This window comes from Sphaerodactylus townsendi, linkage group LG02, assembly GCF_021028975.2.
Source record: "Sphaerodactylus townsendi isolate TG3544 linkage group LG02, MPM_Stown_v2.3, whole genome shotgun sequence".
Taxonomy (NCBI): domain Eukaryota; kingdom Metazoa; phylum Chordata; class Lepidosauria; order Squamata; family Sphaerodactylidae; genus Sphaerodactylus; species Sphaerodactylus townsendi.
In genome coordinates this window covers 65480-81062 of record NC_059426.1, presented here as the reverse complement: position 1 = coordinate 81062, position 15583 = coordinate 65480, and the positions used below count along the sequence as shown (strand labels likewise).

Below are 15583 nucleotides of genomic sequence, written 5' to 3'. Positions count from 1 at the left end.
GTTAATCTGTGTGAAGAAGAGTAGTCACTGTGCAATATTATTAGATGGAGTTAATTAAAAACATTTTATTAAACAGTCACGAGGATTTAAGAAGATGTGCTATTATTTTAGGAAGCAGTGTTTTGCTATGTTGTTGCGGGGGCTTTGCCCAAAACCTTCAGAATAAGCTTGGTAATAAATATACACATATACATACACATACACGCTCCCCACATACATACATATATACCGGTATGTGTGTATATATACATACACATACTCACACACACATACACACACATATATAGTCATCTTATATGTATATAATCTATATATATAGTGCCCCTGTATATGTGTCATCTTTGGAAGCCCTGGTATAATTTCCCTGTCTACCTGAAGCTAGACTGGTGGCAACTCAAGAAAGGCCCTTCTTGGTCGTGGCACCAAAAGTCTGGAACATCCTCCCAGAAGATTTTTGTCCTTCAGTTGGTTTCTTCAGCCAGCAAGTGAAAACTTTTTTTGGTTTGTTTAGCACACCCTCAATAACATTAATTGGCCTTTCTCCCTGGTTTAGTGTTCTCATTGAATCATTTTATAATTTAAAATGTTTTTAATTGTTCAAATGTTTTAATTTTTGATGTTTGCTGCCTTGCGGATCATAATTAGGTGGAAAGGCAGCATTAAAATGTGTTTACAATAAATAACATAAATGTATTAAAACATCTGGCCAGAAACCAGATTAATAGTAGGTCTCAGGATTCTAGATGTCTAGGGCCATTTACACACTTGTGATCTCTGCACTGAGAGTACGTTCCCTTTGGGTTATGCACATGTTTTCCTTTCGTTGGAACACATTACATTCTCAGATCAAATAATCCTTGTGGTTTCTAAAACCTATTAAAGTGTGGCATTTTTTTCTCCCTTCACAGGAAAAGTGAAGTGCATTAAGCTTTCTTCAGTTCATTTGGGGTTTCTTGGCACTCCCCCCCTTCCCCTGCCCAAACAACATCAGGTTCTCCATCTCTCTCTCTCTTTCTCTCTCTCTCTCTCTCTCTCACACACACACACACACACACACACACACACACTCTCACACTCTCACACACACACACTCACACACACACACAGGCGGCAGGCAATCTCCCCAAATGGAGGTTGCATGGGAAGAACAAGGAAGTGGCAGGCGGAGGAAATAGTAGATCGGATCAACTAGGGACATTTCACAGGGGAGAATCCCCACGTTAACAAAAAACTGCAGGAAAACCCCATGGCAAAGCAAAGGCTGCCAGATAAGTAGGCCCAGGTGTAACTGGTCTAGGCATACTTCAAGCCATAAGCGTTAAAGATGCTCATGTGCTGTTCAATCATTGAGGGAACAGATTCTTTGGGCCATGTTCAAGAAGCTCTAGTCCTGGATTCACCCACCCACATGGGCTTTCTGAAGTCTTCCACTGCTCTGGCTGTGCTTTGACAGAACTGGGACACTAAGAGGATGTTTCCAAATGTCATAGGAATATCAAAGTATAATAAAATGACTTAGGCTGTTGCCCAGTGGTTCAGCAAAAAGGTTGAAAAATCTCATACCATGACAAAAACTACACACTTCTTTTTTAAAAAATATAGAATTTAAAGATTACATAAGTGAAAATAACACACAGCAAATATAAGCAGATGCTTTGGACATTATGTCAAGCCAAATGCTTATTAGACCAAGCATGCAAAATACACTATTTCAGGTACAATTAAGAAAAAGAAACCTATATTTAGAGGTTTCCTGCACTTTATGACATTCCATTTCTTCCAAGTGTCAGGCCTGCGTCATGTTCGGCCTGGCAGCTCCCACGTCCACCCCAAGGTCACCAAGGTAAGAAATGAAAGATATCCACTTGTTAGAAAGTGAGGTAACTTAGGCCCCTTCTGCACACGCAAAATAATGCGTTTTCAAACCACTTTCACAACTGTTTGCAAGTAGATTTTGCCATTCCGCACAGCTTCAAAGAGCACTGAAAGCAGTTTGAAAGTGCATTATTCTGCATGTGCGGAATGAGCCTTAGAGTCTAAATCTATAGGATTAAATATTAAAAAGATATTCTCTATAACCATAAGATATCAAATGTTAAGCTTCCACAGTGTTAACGATAGCAATTAATTGTTCTTCCAATTTGGTGGAATACACAAACATGCCAATAAAGCGGAAATAAATTTAAGTTTTAGAGCCCCATCCAAAGTGGGGGGGAGGGGCTAAATCTGTACTTGGGAGCAGCATGCCATCAGATTTGCCCTCCCCAGGGCACTTACCCTGTTGGTGGGGCGATCCCGCCAGCATGTGGCTGCCACTGCCGCCCCCCCGGCCCTAGAATGTGGCACTGAACACTGTGCCAGCATCCCAGGGACCCTTCTACCACCATCAGTGTAACGGGGTGGGGGCATGGGCAAGGGCGGAACTAACATTAGTTGGCGCCCTCCTGGCCTTTGCCAGCATTATGCCAGCAGGCCATTCTTCAGACTTAAGCCACCCTCTTGCTTTTTGGTGGCAGGAAGGCTCTTTCACTTTTCGAGACTCCCCACACGCCACAGCTTCCTTTGGGGGCAGCGGGCACCATGGCTGGGTGCCCATCTCGTGGATGGAGTATCAGTATCCTTTCTAGAAGGTAGATCCAATGATAGATGTGTGGGATCAAGTTCTAACTTTACATTACAATTTGTCAGGGGGATTGTATCTAGGTGATTGAAATTCATTCCTAGCTCAATGTAATTGCTACAAGGTATATGTAACCAGCCTGCTATATGTTACCACTGCCATTCTGGGGCATTCTTTCCTTGATCTTTATTTTATGGCTTCACACACTGAGTAAATAACTAGGCTTTCCCCTGACACTTTGATCTGATGAGAACCAGGATGGTTTCCATTATCTCGTGAGGGCAGGGTGCCAGGTGGCTCTCTATCTTTACCTGTCGCTGCCCTCAGGTGCCTCAGCTCCAAACTAACTCTCACATTTCTTGGGAAAATGGGAGTGGGGACTAACATCGGAATAAAGGGGATAGCAAAAGCCAGGTTCCCCAGAATAGCATTGTCAAGCTGGATGCTTCGATCCCTATAAATAAATGTTACTGATCAACAATACAGAATCTGATAATTGCTTCAAGGTTCGAGACGTAACACAGTTCTTATGAATCACTATAAGTATTTTGTTCCAAATTCCTTGGATGGTCAGGAATTGCCACCAACAATGTTAGAATGATTCCACCAGTTTACATTTTTTCAATCTACATTTGGAATCTTTCTACAGAAATAGTGCTACTTTTGTGGTGTAAGATGGCTAAACCCCACTCATGGTTTGCGGGACACATCCTTATCTTGCAATCTTACAGAAGCAGCTCTGTTGAGTGGGTCAGTATTGTTATCCAGCCTGATGCAGCGGTTAGAGTGCCAGAGTAGGACCCGAGTGATTCAGGTTTGAAGTTTGAATTGGAAGCTGCTAATTGTTCTCTTTCTCTCTAACCTACTTCACATGGTGGTGGTTGAGGAGACTGAAAAGAACAAAGCTGCTTTTGGTTCTTGCTGTGGGGACAAAAGTAAAGTATGAATAAATAAATCCTCAAAATGCAAATGGAGAGTGAGAGAAAACAGCTTGCCTAAATCCATCTAGGAATGTTGTGGCAGAGTGAGATTTGAATTGGGCACCTCCCAAGTTGCAGCTCATGTACTTTGCCTCTGTGCTTTGTTAGTTCACAACAAAATAGAGATAAAAATGGCAGATATTCCTGTTCCATCTCTCTTTGCTCTGAAGAAATGGGCTAAACTAATCACTGGAACAAAATTATTTTAAGATTTTTATGCAGCTGTGAATCATCACTGGAATCTCAAGGCTCAAGACAGAGCAAATCTAACAACTCTCTCTGTGGCCGGAGGATTTCGGGATTATCAAGTGCGTTCAGGATTAGCCTTTCTGCCTCCATCAAGCCAACAAAACAGTGCCTTGTCTGTTGTGGTAAATAACTATTTTCTAAAATTTTATGCAGATTAGGGGGTGAGCCACTTCATACTGTGTATGGCCCATAGACCCTTGTACAACTTGGTTTGCTGATGTTTGCTGTTAATAATAAAATTATTGTTAATGATATGTCATTTGTTATGTCAATTGTGAAATCTCAATTCCATTGGAAGCAGTTACCAGTTATTTAAAAGGATCCTGGAATCAGTGTGAATTAGATGCATAATGTGTGTACCTTCATGCCTCTTTATAAATATTTTTTCCTCAAAGATCCTCTTTTCCCAGAGGTATATATTATGTAAAATCATCCACTGTGATGACAGCAATTAGTAGCTGGTTGTGTGCAGTTGTTGCCTGTATGATCCTTGAACTAAAATGCGTTTTCCATTAAATCTGGGTGGAAACAGATTTATTTTTGAAGGGGAAATTATTCTTATTTATTTTTGGATCTAACTGATTCGCAGAAAAATTGTTATGCATGTTGGCCTGACCTGACTGGGAAAGAGTGGGGTATAAATGAAATAAAATAAAATCATCCCCCTGATTTTTCTCAAAGCCCTTCCTAGATTTTGATTTGATACCCAATAACCAAGCAGGAATTGAGAAATCATAATATCTGAGACCCAAAAGACACCAACAGTGTTTCAGTCTAAGCAAAAGCTCCCCCACAAGCTCCTTGAACAGCAACACATCCAGCCACGTGTCAAATTGGTTTTAAAGGGAATATTTCCAAATTCAGGAGGTAGCGCAGCTCAGAAACCTGTTAGAACAGACAAAAGCCTTAAAATTCTGTTGAAGCTACCAAGACTTCAGACGCAGCTGAAGTAACTTCAGATTGCAACTACTAAATTTTTTGTCGCTTCAGCATAACATTTTAGCCATACATTTTCCTCAAGCTTGCATAATTAATTGTGCAGTAATTATTATTATTTTTTTAAAGAAAAAACATAATTCTTTCTTAAACAGAGCTCAGAAGTTCCTCGAGTCTGGGCTTCAACGGACCACCTTTCCATAGTTTGGTAAGCCCCCCTGTCCAATTTTGAGTTGGCATCCCAATTGGTTTGCCATTCTTCTACTTTCTTTCCAGTGTTTTGCATTTTATCTGATTTGTTGCATTTCTTTGAATAACATTTTCTCATTTCATTTCCCAAAAGGTGTAAAGAACTGATTTTGGCTACCGTCAGAGCCTTTTTTGACCTGATTGATGAGAACACTAAACAGGTTTGTAATTTCTTTTCATTCTCAGTAAAGTGTGCTGGGAAAAACAGCTATAATCTAAATTGTCCCAAACTGCTGAAAACAGTGAATAATATTGATGTGAAGGAATAGGGTTTGAAAAAATTACCTTTCTGTAGTCATTCTTCTCAGTGGCTGTGTTCTTCCAATTGCCCAAATTTTGCTGAAATTCTTCTTTAATAAATGTGTACTACTTCTTAGATAACTCAAGATCCACAAAAGAGAATGATAGTCCTGAACCATCACTTTCTAAAGCATCCGGCAAAATTCTTTGAGGAAAAGCCTGAATCAGTGGCTGAGCTAACTGGTTAGTATTTCTCTGTTTTACTGATATCATTAAGACCAAGGTTCATGATCCCTCTGAGCGAATAGGGATTAATACAAAACCAAAAATGTTGCAATGGGGTGGAAGGACTTGGCTGCAAGCTGAATATTGGAAACAAAAAGAGAGAATAGTCAAAGATGGAGCTAAGTCTGCTGGTAACATAAGAAATGGATTTTTGAGAGTGTATGAGAAGAAGAGACATTGAGAACCTCTTCTCTGAGATTAAGGTGGTAATGAGACATCTTGTGATAATACCAGAGAGTTCACTGGTTTCAAGGTTTACTTAGTATCCAGATACACTTTTCTATAAAGAGTTGTCATTCTACTGTCAACTTCTATTTTTTTAACTTTCATGTGATGAAAGGATACATGCTCTAAGGTAGCCCTGGGTTCAATAGCTAGATTCTAGTCCAGTAGCATCTGAAAGACCAACAGGATTTTCAGAGTATTGTTGGCCCTGTGGGCCAAGGGGTCACTTTTGCCTGGTGTGAAATTCAGCTAATAATCACACAAAGCAGTAGAAAGTCAAGCTGTGCTTTATGATCCACGCAGGTAGCAAGACAGCACTATAATGACACAAGGGAATCTCTTTCCAAATCTTCAGGGTGCCTAGACTGTCAGCCTCTTCTGACCCATGTGATTCTCTTGGCCCATGCCCAAAGCTCCTGCCCAATTCCAGGTCTCCCCTAGGGTAATGTAGAGTTCTCTGAGTTTCCTCTTGATGCCAGCTGCCAAGTGTGGACTTTACAAAATGCAAAACATTTTACTTACTCGCTCGCTCGCTCGCTCATTTATTTATTTATTAGATTTCTATACCGCCCTATCCCCAGGGGGCTCAGGAATGTTTCAAGACTAGAGAGTACAATCTCAGGGTTAGAGCGCTTAGTCAACCTTTGGTTTCCTTATGCAATCTTGCAATGTAGAACAACTTGTTTTTAGGATAAGCAAAGGGTAAAATATTTTGTTTTTATAACCTTCTCTTAAGACAGGGAGATGTTCAATTCGCTGGTCACCCCATCTTTCTATCAATATGAGCTTTTGAGAATCTGATCTCTCTGACAAAGGGATCTTTGACTCGCAAAAGTTCATGCTCTGGAAATGTTTGTCTTTAACATGCTAGTGGACTCAAATTTGGTTGTTCTACTGCTGCTCTTGGAAACTGGGTGCAATAGTTTATAGTCATGCTTTCTTTCTTCTTCTATGTTTATGTCCTTAATTTTGCTCTGTAGAATACAAACGCCTCTTATGCCTCTTATGTCAAGTAGTGCAAATTGAATTATGAAGTGATGTATTTCTTGATAAATCAGTAGAATAAGTTTAGGATTGACAAAGAAGGGCATTTGGTGTATTCTTCAAAATACATTGCGTTGTGTTTTTTTCTGGAATGAGAGCTGTGTGTTTGATGGCCTCAAAATTTCCTAAAAAATTTACGTCTCTAAAATGAAGGGATGAAACTACAAGGTAAAGTGGCACTGAAACCTAAACCTATGGGTTGTATCTTACAGCTCAGCCAAGTGACACCAGCATGTCCTGTCAATGCAAAGGCTGGCAGAGTTTCTTGTGCTGCCTTTAGCTGACTAGAGTGGCAGCCTGCACACTCATGGGGTTTGTTGAGGTCAGCCTGGAACAGTTTTTATAGAGGTAATTGGAGAACCAAGGACAGCTGTTGGGGAATTCGGAGGAAGAATTCCTACCTCTGAAAATACTGAATGAGCAGCTAACAGGAGGAGAACCAACAGTGGTCAGAGTCTGGGCCCCCTGTAGTTTGAAGGGAGCTGTGTGGGAAAGACTGGTCCCCCTGTATCAGAGTCTGGGCCCCCTGTATCAGAAGCATCAGGAAGGTCAAGGAGAATGAAGACATCTAGGCTTGGTGAGGGTGAGATTTCACTGATTTTTGAAAAGTGCGAAGCAAAAATGTGAGGAGGGAGCGGAGAAGGGATGATGCAGATTCGTTTCTTGATGCTTGAGGAGTTCCGTTGCTTCCTTGCAGGAGCCTTAAAATGGATCCCGATAAAAAGTTCAAAATGGTCATATGCAGCATACAACGTAAGTCACCTTTGATGGTTGCTTTTTTAAAAAACGGCGAGTCCTCTGATTTCCCTGACATTTCTGAGAAGCCTGTTTTGTCTCATCCTGAACAGGAATCGGATGGAAAATACTTTACTTTCCCCCTCTTGAGCCACAGAGAATCGTACAGTCATGTTCACTGTCAAAACAGTATGTTGGTGAGAAAACACATTATTTCCCGGCAAAAGTACCTCAGGTTGTTTTGCTTTTTGGCGTTGTTGCTCTTTTCTGCTGAGATAATAAAATATTTTTATCATTTGATATGCCAGGCTAGACCCTGCTGTCTGCTACCAGAGTTTTTAAGAGCTTCTGAATATAATAGAAAATATCACTTCCTGTTGCAGTGTGTGAACATTGGGACAGGAGAGCAAAAGCAAGACAGATCTGAAATAAGCCATCAGACTGTAGGTTTGTCTTCTCCCAAATACTGCCTCCAGAATAGATACTTCTGGGAGGCCCATAAGGAGAAGGTAGTGAGTTCGATCCAAGGTGAGGAAGCACCTGCAGGCGCAAGGTCTTTCTTGCTCTTTCCCCTTCCCCAGCAATGCCTTGAGGCCTCTGAAAAGTTGGTGCTGGGAGTTCTCACAACTTGCCTGGGCAAAAAGCTAGGAAGTCTGAGGCAAGGAGAGTTTAGCATGTGGCCACTAGGCTCCTAACTGGATTGTGGCTGTGGCCGCTAGGCTCCTAACTGGACCGTGGCCACTAGGCTCTTAGCAGGGACCATGTGACACCAGTTTTGTATCATCTACATTGGCTGCCTATTGAGTACTGGGCCATTTTCAAGGTTCTGGTTTTGAACTTTAAGGCTGTGAGCGGTCTTGGACCCCCATATCTTAGGGACAGCCTTTCCCTATAATTGCCCGATTAGGTCCCTCTGCTCCTTGGAGGAGAACCTACTGGTGATCCCTGGCCCGAAAAATATCCAGCTGGCATCGACTAGGGCCAGGGCTTATTCTACCCTGGCCCCCACCTGGTGGAATATGCTCCCTAGTGAGATCAGGGCCCTGCGGGACTTGAGTAGTTTCTGCAGAGCCTGTAAGACGGAGCTATTCCACCGGGCTTTTCCTGGAGGCCACCCAGGCTGATATCTATCTTTATTGGCCCCCCAGGGGTTAAATTTGGGTTTAAGTCGCCATCTTGTCTGCTTTCATGCTGTCATTATACAGTAGTAGTTTTTATGTTGTCAGGATTTTATTGCTTTTTTAATTGTGGTTTTAAGGTGTTGTAATTGTGGTTTTATAGTGTTGTACAGCTGCCCTGAACTCCTCGGGGATGGGCGGGGTGAAAATTAAAAAATAAAGTAGGGAGAACTGGACAAAATCTTCCTTGACTGGTTGTTTCTTCTGGTGGCCCAGGCTCTGATCCATATGGGTCCAGTGACCCATAGCACCAGCTTTTCAGAGGTCTTGCAGCCTGTTCTGCTACAGTTCTTCCGTTAGACCCAACCCAGTGGAAATAACAACCCGGTGTTGTTTCCGTGTGTTGTTGGGCAGCCATTTGTGCTGCTTCTGATTATGGAGGTAACAGCCGTTAATGTTCCGCTTGGAGATGTCTAATATACTCTTTCTGAAAGCAGTCTGTTGTTCAGTCTCTGTGTTGTGTTCAACATCTCTACGGTGAGTTTCTTGTTCATCCCAAATATTCATCCCAAGCTGTAGTGTTAAGCTTTGTTCTCTATACATTCTTGGAGCTGTTATCTTGATTATGGTAGCTTCCTGGATCCCACTACCAGCTGCCAACAACTTGGAGCAAAGGTGAAGGAGAGCCTCAGATCCAACGACGGACGTGGCTTTGTTGCACCGTGAGGTGGGAAGGTTGCCATTCCCCAGGAGCTGAATGTCACAAGTGGTATTCTGTGGCAACACATTCCATTCTCAGTTATGCATTATGTTAAGCAGTACTTGCTTTTAGTTGTCCTGGTCAATGTGCTAAATGCCCTTCCAATATAACAGTAATTTACACTGAAATATCTTTCATTCCCGACAATTTCCAAGTGATCCTCGCTCGGTCATCCTGACAGTCTTCCTGCATGGGCTTGAGGTGCATGTGTTTTGTACCAGGTTATCTATCCCCAGTGCCTTTGCTGCCTTGAGTTCAAGCTTTTAGGACGAGGTTGCTTAGTGGATATTAAGGGTTTGATTTGTAAATTCAGGTGTCAAATGAACTATGTTCGACCAACAGGTAGCTGTGCAAATATTGCTGCTGCTTCCGATGGACCTCTTTACAAGCAATCAAATTAATTAAGACTTCTGAAATAATGGCTGAACTTCTAAAAAGCATTGTTGATTATCTCTGTTTCACTATATATTATTCCCTCTTGGTTTTTATATAACAGGACACAAACAGCTGGATATACGGCTGCATAAACAGTTCTTCATCTATGTGGTAAGCATGGGCTAATATTACTTTTTATTAAGCTACCTGTGATAATAATATTTGTTTAATAATAAACTCTTCCAACTCATTGGTTGTGGTGAGTTTTCCGGGCTGTGTGGCCATGGTCTGGTAGATCTTGTTCCTAATGTTTCGCCTGCATCTGTGGCTGACATCTTCAGAGGTGTATCACAGAGAAATGTGTCCGGGCGCGGGCGGAGCGATAGTAGCCGTCCCCGTGCCCGGACTGAAGCCAGCGATCCGGAGGTCGGCTGGGCAGGGGGGGTTCCTCGGGTCCGGCGCGGCAACGCATCGAAGTTTCGACGCGAGGATGCTTCAAAGAAACGAAGCTCCATAGCTCTGGCTGCACCCGGAGTGCAGCTGAGCCCAATCGGCTCGGCATGGACACACTGCAGCTGGGCAGGGGGAGGGTTTTGAGTCTGGGAAGGGGATTTAAGGGAGAGGAAAGGGAAGCTCAGGAGCTGCCGCTGCAGCAGGGTGGCGTGGGAGGGGTGTGGAGTGGTGGAAGGGCCAGACAGCTTGTGAGGAGGTTGCGTTGGGAGGGTGTGCCAGGGCCACCTCCCATCAGGCAGCAGTTGCTCGTCCAGTGAGGCAACTGGGTGTGGCGCGTCAGCTGTCTAGCCAACCCCGGCCGTTAGTGAGGCAACTGCGGCGGGACTGGGCCTGACACGCAGGGGTTTTAGGGAAGAGACAGCTGGAGAAGCCAGAGGGGGCAGCCTTCAACACCAGGCGCCCTGTGGGCTAAATTGTTTCTTGGCCCCTCGGGCCAATTGGAAAAGAACATCTCTGGGGAGGACAACCCCCAGGACAGGGAAGGAGGGAAGGTTCCATCGCCCAAGGGCCTTGCGCAGGGAGGGGAAGCGCCACAAGAAGTCTGTTTCACACTGTGTTTAGTGAGAAGGGAAAGTTTAGTGGGGCATATTGTCCATGTCCCAGGGATGGGAACCAATCAGTAAGTGTTTGGGTGGAACTTGCTATGCAAAGGTGTGGTTGAGTGCATTGTATTGTGGGTGGGGTTATCAGTCCATTTTTTAAAGTACTGGTAGCCAAGCTTTGCTAATTTTCAGAGTCTCACTAGAGTGGAAAGAGTGGAAAACCCACCACAACCAGTTGAATCCGGCCATGAAAGCCTTCGACAAAGCCTAGAATTGATCCTTATCTGATGCAAACACTTTGCGTCTGCCCAGACACCAACCCTCTGTTCTTAGGGTTCAACCTGATATTTAGCCTGCGTCTATTAAAAGTATACTAATGTCTTTTGTCTTCAAATATTTTAACTTTCACAGTCTACAAGGTGTTGACTTATCTTGGAAGACTGAGTTATTGCCAACAGTTAAGGTAGAATGTTCATTATTTCTTTGCACAATACTAAATACTTACTTTACATTTTAAAATATTTGTTCAGTATTTTAATATGCTGTTTTGGTATGATTAATTGAAAGTCATAGATTTTCATAATCTAAGAGCACCAATACAATCTTTATTTCATTTTTAAAAACTTTTTTAAAAGTTTAACAATATTATTTTTAAATAAAAGTTTTTGCTTTGACATATTGTGTTTTTTAGACTGTGACTCTGAAACTTCAAGACTATCCTTCTTTGTCTCATCTCGTACTTCATGGACCAGCTGTCAATAGCAATAAGGTAATAAATGTGAGATGCTCTGATGTCTCTTTGTTCAAAAAACAAGCATATGCTTCTCTGTTTTTTAATTGACATTTATTTAAATTTATATACTACCTCCTGATAACATCAGGTTCTCGAAATGCTCTGCAAAAATAAGATAAAAAAGAAACAAATCTGTAAAACCAACAGCAATAATAATGTTTAAAACTATAGAATGGAGCAGCAGTTAAAATAAGTAATTAACTGCAGATAAAATGGCAAGGCAAAAATGAGCAATGAGAACCAGCCTGTAAAGATCTCAGCGGTGCTGATTCTCTTCACAGTCGTTTTCGGCCTTTTGACGCTGAATTCCTTGGCTTGCGGGCGACGTGGGCCAGAACTGGGCATGCAACCACACTGTTAGAGGGCTTATCCTTTATGGTGCAAGATGAGCATTCCATCTGCTCCCATGAGAATGAGACTCAGACTGGAGACTTTTGGGGACCGGAGGGGATGGGACAGGGGATGCTATAACCTGTAAGTTTAGGGCGGGAGGTCCCATTCTGTCAAGTGTCGTAAGTTTCCAGGAGATATGTCTGAATAAAAGCGGACTTATAATCAAAAAGCCTTTTTATTTCGCTCTTTGGAATTCCTTTACATTATGACAGGAATCAATCTTAATACTCTTTTAAAACCAGTGGGATCTCAGGTGTTTTGTAACATGCAGAGATATTGAACATTCTGAAAACTGTGGAAGGCACGTAGCCCCCGTAGAGGGTTCCAGCCTTCCCTCCCAGAATCTGAGGAACCAGTGGGGAACGGTCTCACTGGTAACTCTTCCGCCCTCGCCCAGCACGAAGTCTTTCCCTCATCTTCGCTGGGATGAGCGACGCGGATGCATCATGTGGAGTTGCATGAATCGCTTTGGGGCGCCAAGGTGGATCGAAAGGCCTGTTGATCGATCTCTACCCGCTTCCGTGGTGGATTATAAACCCCAAATGCAAATCCGTAGTCTCTGAGGAAATGGGTCTGACTACGCTCATGCTGGGATACCCGGAGTCAATTGAACGCATTCCTGACTCAGACTTCCGACATGTTCTATGATCACAGTATAGTACCAGCCCATTCAAATCCGCATACAAAACCGACTACCAGATTGTGATCGATGATCGGAAGGGGTTTCCGTGGCCAGTTCCCCGACCGATTCCTAGCCCCGGACAGGGAGAGCGGATGAAAGGCAGGAGACGCCTCGCGGAGCCATCGGGCATTGGCAGATGAGTTGCCTTCCCGGAGAGGAGGAATCCGAGGAAGATCTGACTCTATCCAGATTCGCGCTCTCCGCCCAAAGAAAGTTGGGACTATCAGTGGCCAGGCTGCGCCGATGCCAAAGAAGCAAGGAATCTGAGCGAGGCTCTGGGAAGAGGAGCGCCGAGGGTCTGCAAAGGGACCGCGGAATAACGCAAAGACGCCCAACTCGAAGCTGGAACTGGCCAAGGAAGCGCTGCAACGGCAGTATCAGCAGAATTTAACGATCCATGACAAAGTACTGGATCACTCTAAGATGGATTTGGAACGCCAGCGAAGCATTAGGGCCATACAAACGCAGAGTGACGCTGGACTGGCGGCCATACAACGGGATGAGCGAAGCTAAATTGGATCGCGGAAAGAACGGCCCTACATGCGATCAGGATGCACAATGAAATTTGTGAGGGAACAATGCCTGGCGCAGGAGTTGAAAAGGCAGCGGGATACAATGGCACGAACCCAGGTCGGTGTCTACACCTTTAGCCACGCGCGACCTACCGCCTCTTGCCGCGCAGGGCCAGCACTGCAAGGTCCTACTTCAACTCTCCTCGCCAAGACCTGCTGCTGCCTCCTTTCTCGCCGGAGGGACGACGTGTGCTTAGGCCCGCCTCCACCCTCAACCTGGGGCACCTCAACCGTCCCTGCTCCCCAGCGCCTCACCGCCTCTACCAAGGTAACCTCAACCCCAACGGGTTCCAAGAGCGTTGGAGAGAGTGATATTATGACCCCCCCATTCCAGCTCTCGCTTTTGACGGAATCGCCTAAGCTCTCTTTACTTCATCCTTGCAACTTGATGCGATATGCAGGAGTTCGATGATTTATATCGCTCTGAACGCGGAAAAATACGGGACATAGGGTCAGTCTTGATGGGTGGCGTCGAATGGTTTGTAACTCTCACGCATCAGCAAGCTGACGACACTCGCACAGTGGCAGGATTTTCGCTAAGCTTTATGCGGTCCGCCCAGGATCCGGATGCTGAAAACGCAGGCTATCTGCATAATAAAACCATTCAGCAGGGCAACCGCTTCTTTGCCGGTAATTTGCCCGGTGAATTTTCGTAAGGGCGCTAGTAAACTCTCCCTCACTGGCCTGAACGCATGAAGTGTGAATACTTCTTCGAGGCTATGGATGTCAAACTGCGGAAACAGTGATCCTCATCCGCGATCCCGCTGCGACTGCCGCAGAATGGATCGACGGATCAGTAAGTGGCGGCTTTGACTACTGCCGGGACGCCCACGCCCAAAACCCACTACCACGGCCACCCCAGCTACTCTCGCAAATCAAGCCCGCCATCTCCACCAAAACTACATCCCAACGCTGCCGCCGCTAGGATTATGCCTTTATTGCAGTGGTCCTGGCCATCTGGCTGCCAATTGCCCAAAACAGAAACCCACTGTTCAGCCCTACAAGACCTCTCTGCCAAGCTCTCCATCGGAAGTCCGGGTCCTCCTCCATCAGGTTCGGCTCCAAAGCTGGGCTACCAAAGGGGACTTCTCGAGCGGAAGTGGCAGTTTGTCTCTTCTTCAGCTTCATGGACATGGGTCCTGCTCCAGATTCGTGAGTGAAGGCAGCTACCATTACTATTCAAGCCTTCTTTAGCCAACCCTGCTAAGCATACGCTGGCCGCCAGATCCTAGCCTCCTACTGCTGACTCGCTGCTCCCCACTGTTTAATGCGCCGCGAGGTGGCTGGAGGAGCTTGGCCACGACCGAAGTCCCCTAGGTGAAGGCCTCCATCCTGCGCTCACTCAAAATGGATGGCAGCCCACTTCTCGGAGCTGAAGCGTCTCGCCTCGGTTTAAAAACGCGAACCCGGCGGTTTCTCCAAGGCTATGCCTGACCATTGGGAGAAGATTAGCTTCATAATTTGCTCCAGTAGCCAAACACTCCATTGTCTTGGGCATGCCATGGTTGTTATTACACGGAGCCAAACATCATTTGGAAAGAAGAGCTGTAATCTCTAGAATTCACTGGACCTTCGCGGGAGCACACAAGTGGGGAAATCCCTCCTCCAAGCGATATTGTCCCACTAGCTTCCACAGCTTTGCAAACACCCCAGTGAATTCTAATTCCACAAATATTCCGCAGTTTACCGAGACTTCGGCCAGGGTGTTTCAGGAACATGGTGGAGTGCGATCAATTACTCCCCCCCATAGGGATACCATTGACAAAATCATACTACAGCCCGAGCTCAGCTGCCTAAGGGTAGAATTCCATCGCGATAGAGCCCTAACTTCTAAGAGAAGGAGCTCCGTCTCTTAGGATAAGCAAACCTGGGCTCGCTGGATTCATAATGGCGAGCCACCAGACACTCCACGCCACTTCTGTTCTGTTTGTAAAAAAGAAAGACGGCTCCTTGAGACTTTGTACCGATTACCGCGGGATTAAATGCTGTTTCCATGTCCAATAAATACCCTTTGCCCTTAATCAAAAGATCTTTTGGATGCAATTCAGGCAAGGGACGGATTTTTTTTACCAAGTTAGATTTGAGAGAGGCTTATTACAGGGTCCGATTTGCAGAGGGCTACTTAACATTTAACAGCATTTAATACTAAATTCGACAATATGGAATACTTAATAATGCCATTCGGATTAGCTGGAGCCTCGAGCTTTCATGGCCCTTTATCAACGAAGTTTTGCAAGATTTATTGTATATGGGTAGTCGCGGTACTTGGATG

At 44.5% G+C, this 15583-nt stretch overlaps 1 protein-coding gene across 1 annotated transcript in view; it reads left to right on the top strand.

Moving 5' to 3' along the window:
- The window catches only part of PGAP1 (post-GPI attachment to proteins inositol deacylase 1), a 70420-nt gene that overhangs the window by 23596 nt on the left and 31241 nt on the right, over positions 1–15583 (top strand). Inside the window, exons 5-13 of the mRNA XM_048486768.1 lie at positions 3811–3971; positions 4941–4993; positions 5129–5195; positions 5412–5517; positions 7526–7581; positions 7677–7760; positions 9938–9987; positions 11283–11334; positions 11563–11640. Coding sequence (XP_048342725.1) covers positions 3811–3971; positions 4941–4993; positions 5129–5195; positions 5412–5517; positions 7526–7581; positions 7677–7760; positions 9938–9987; positions 11283–11334; positions 11563–11640 — 707 coding nt within the window. The remainder of the gene's footprint in view (positions 1–3810; positions 3972–4940; positions 4994–5128; positions 5196–5411; positions 5518–7525; positions 7582–7676; positions 7761–9937; positions 9988–11282; positions 11335–11562; positions 11641–15583) is intronic.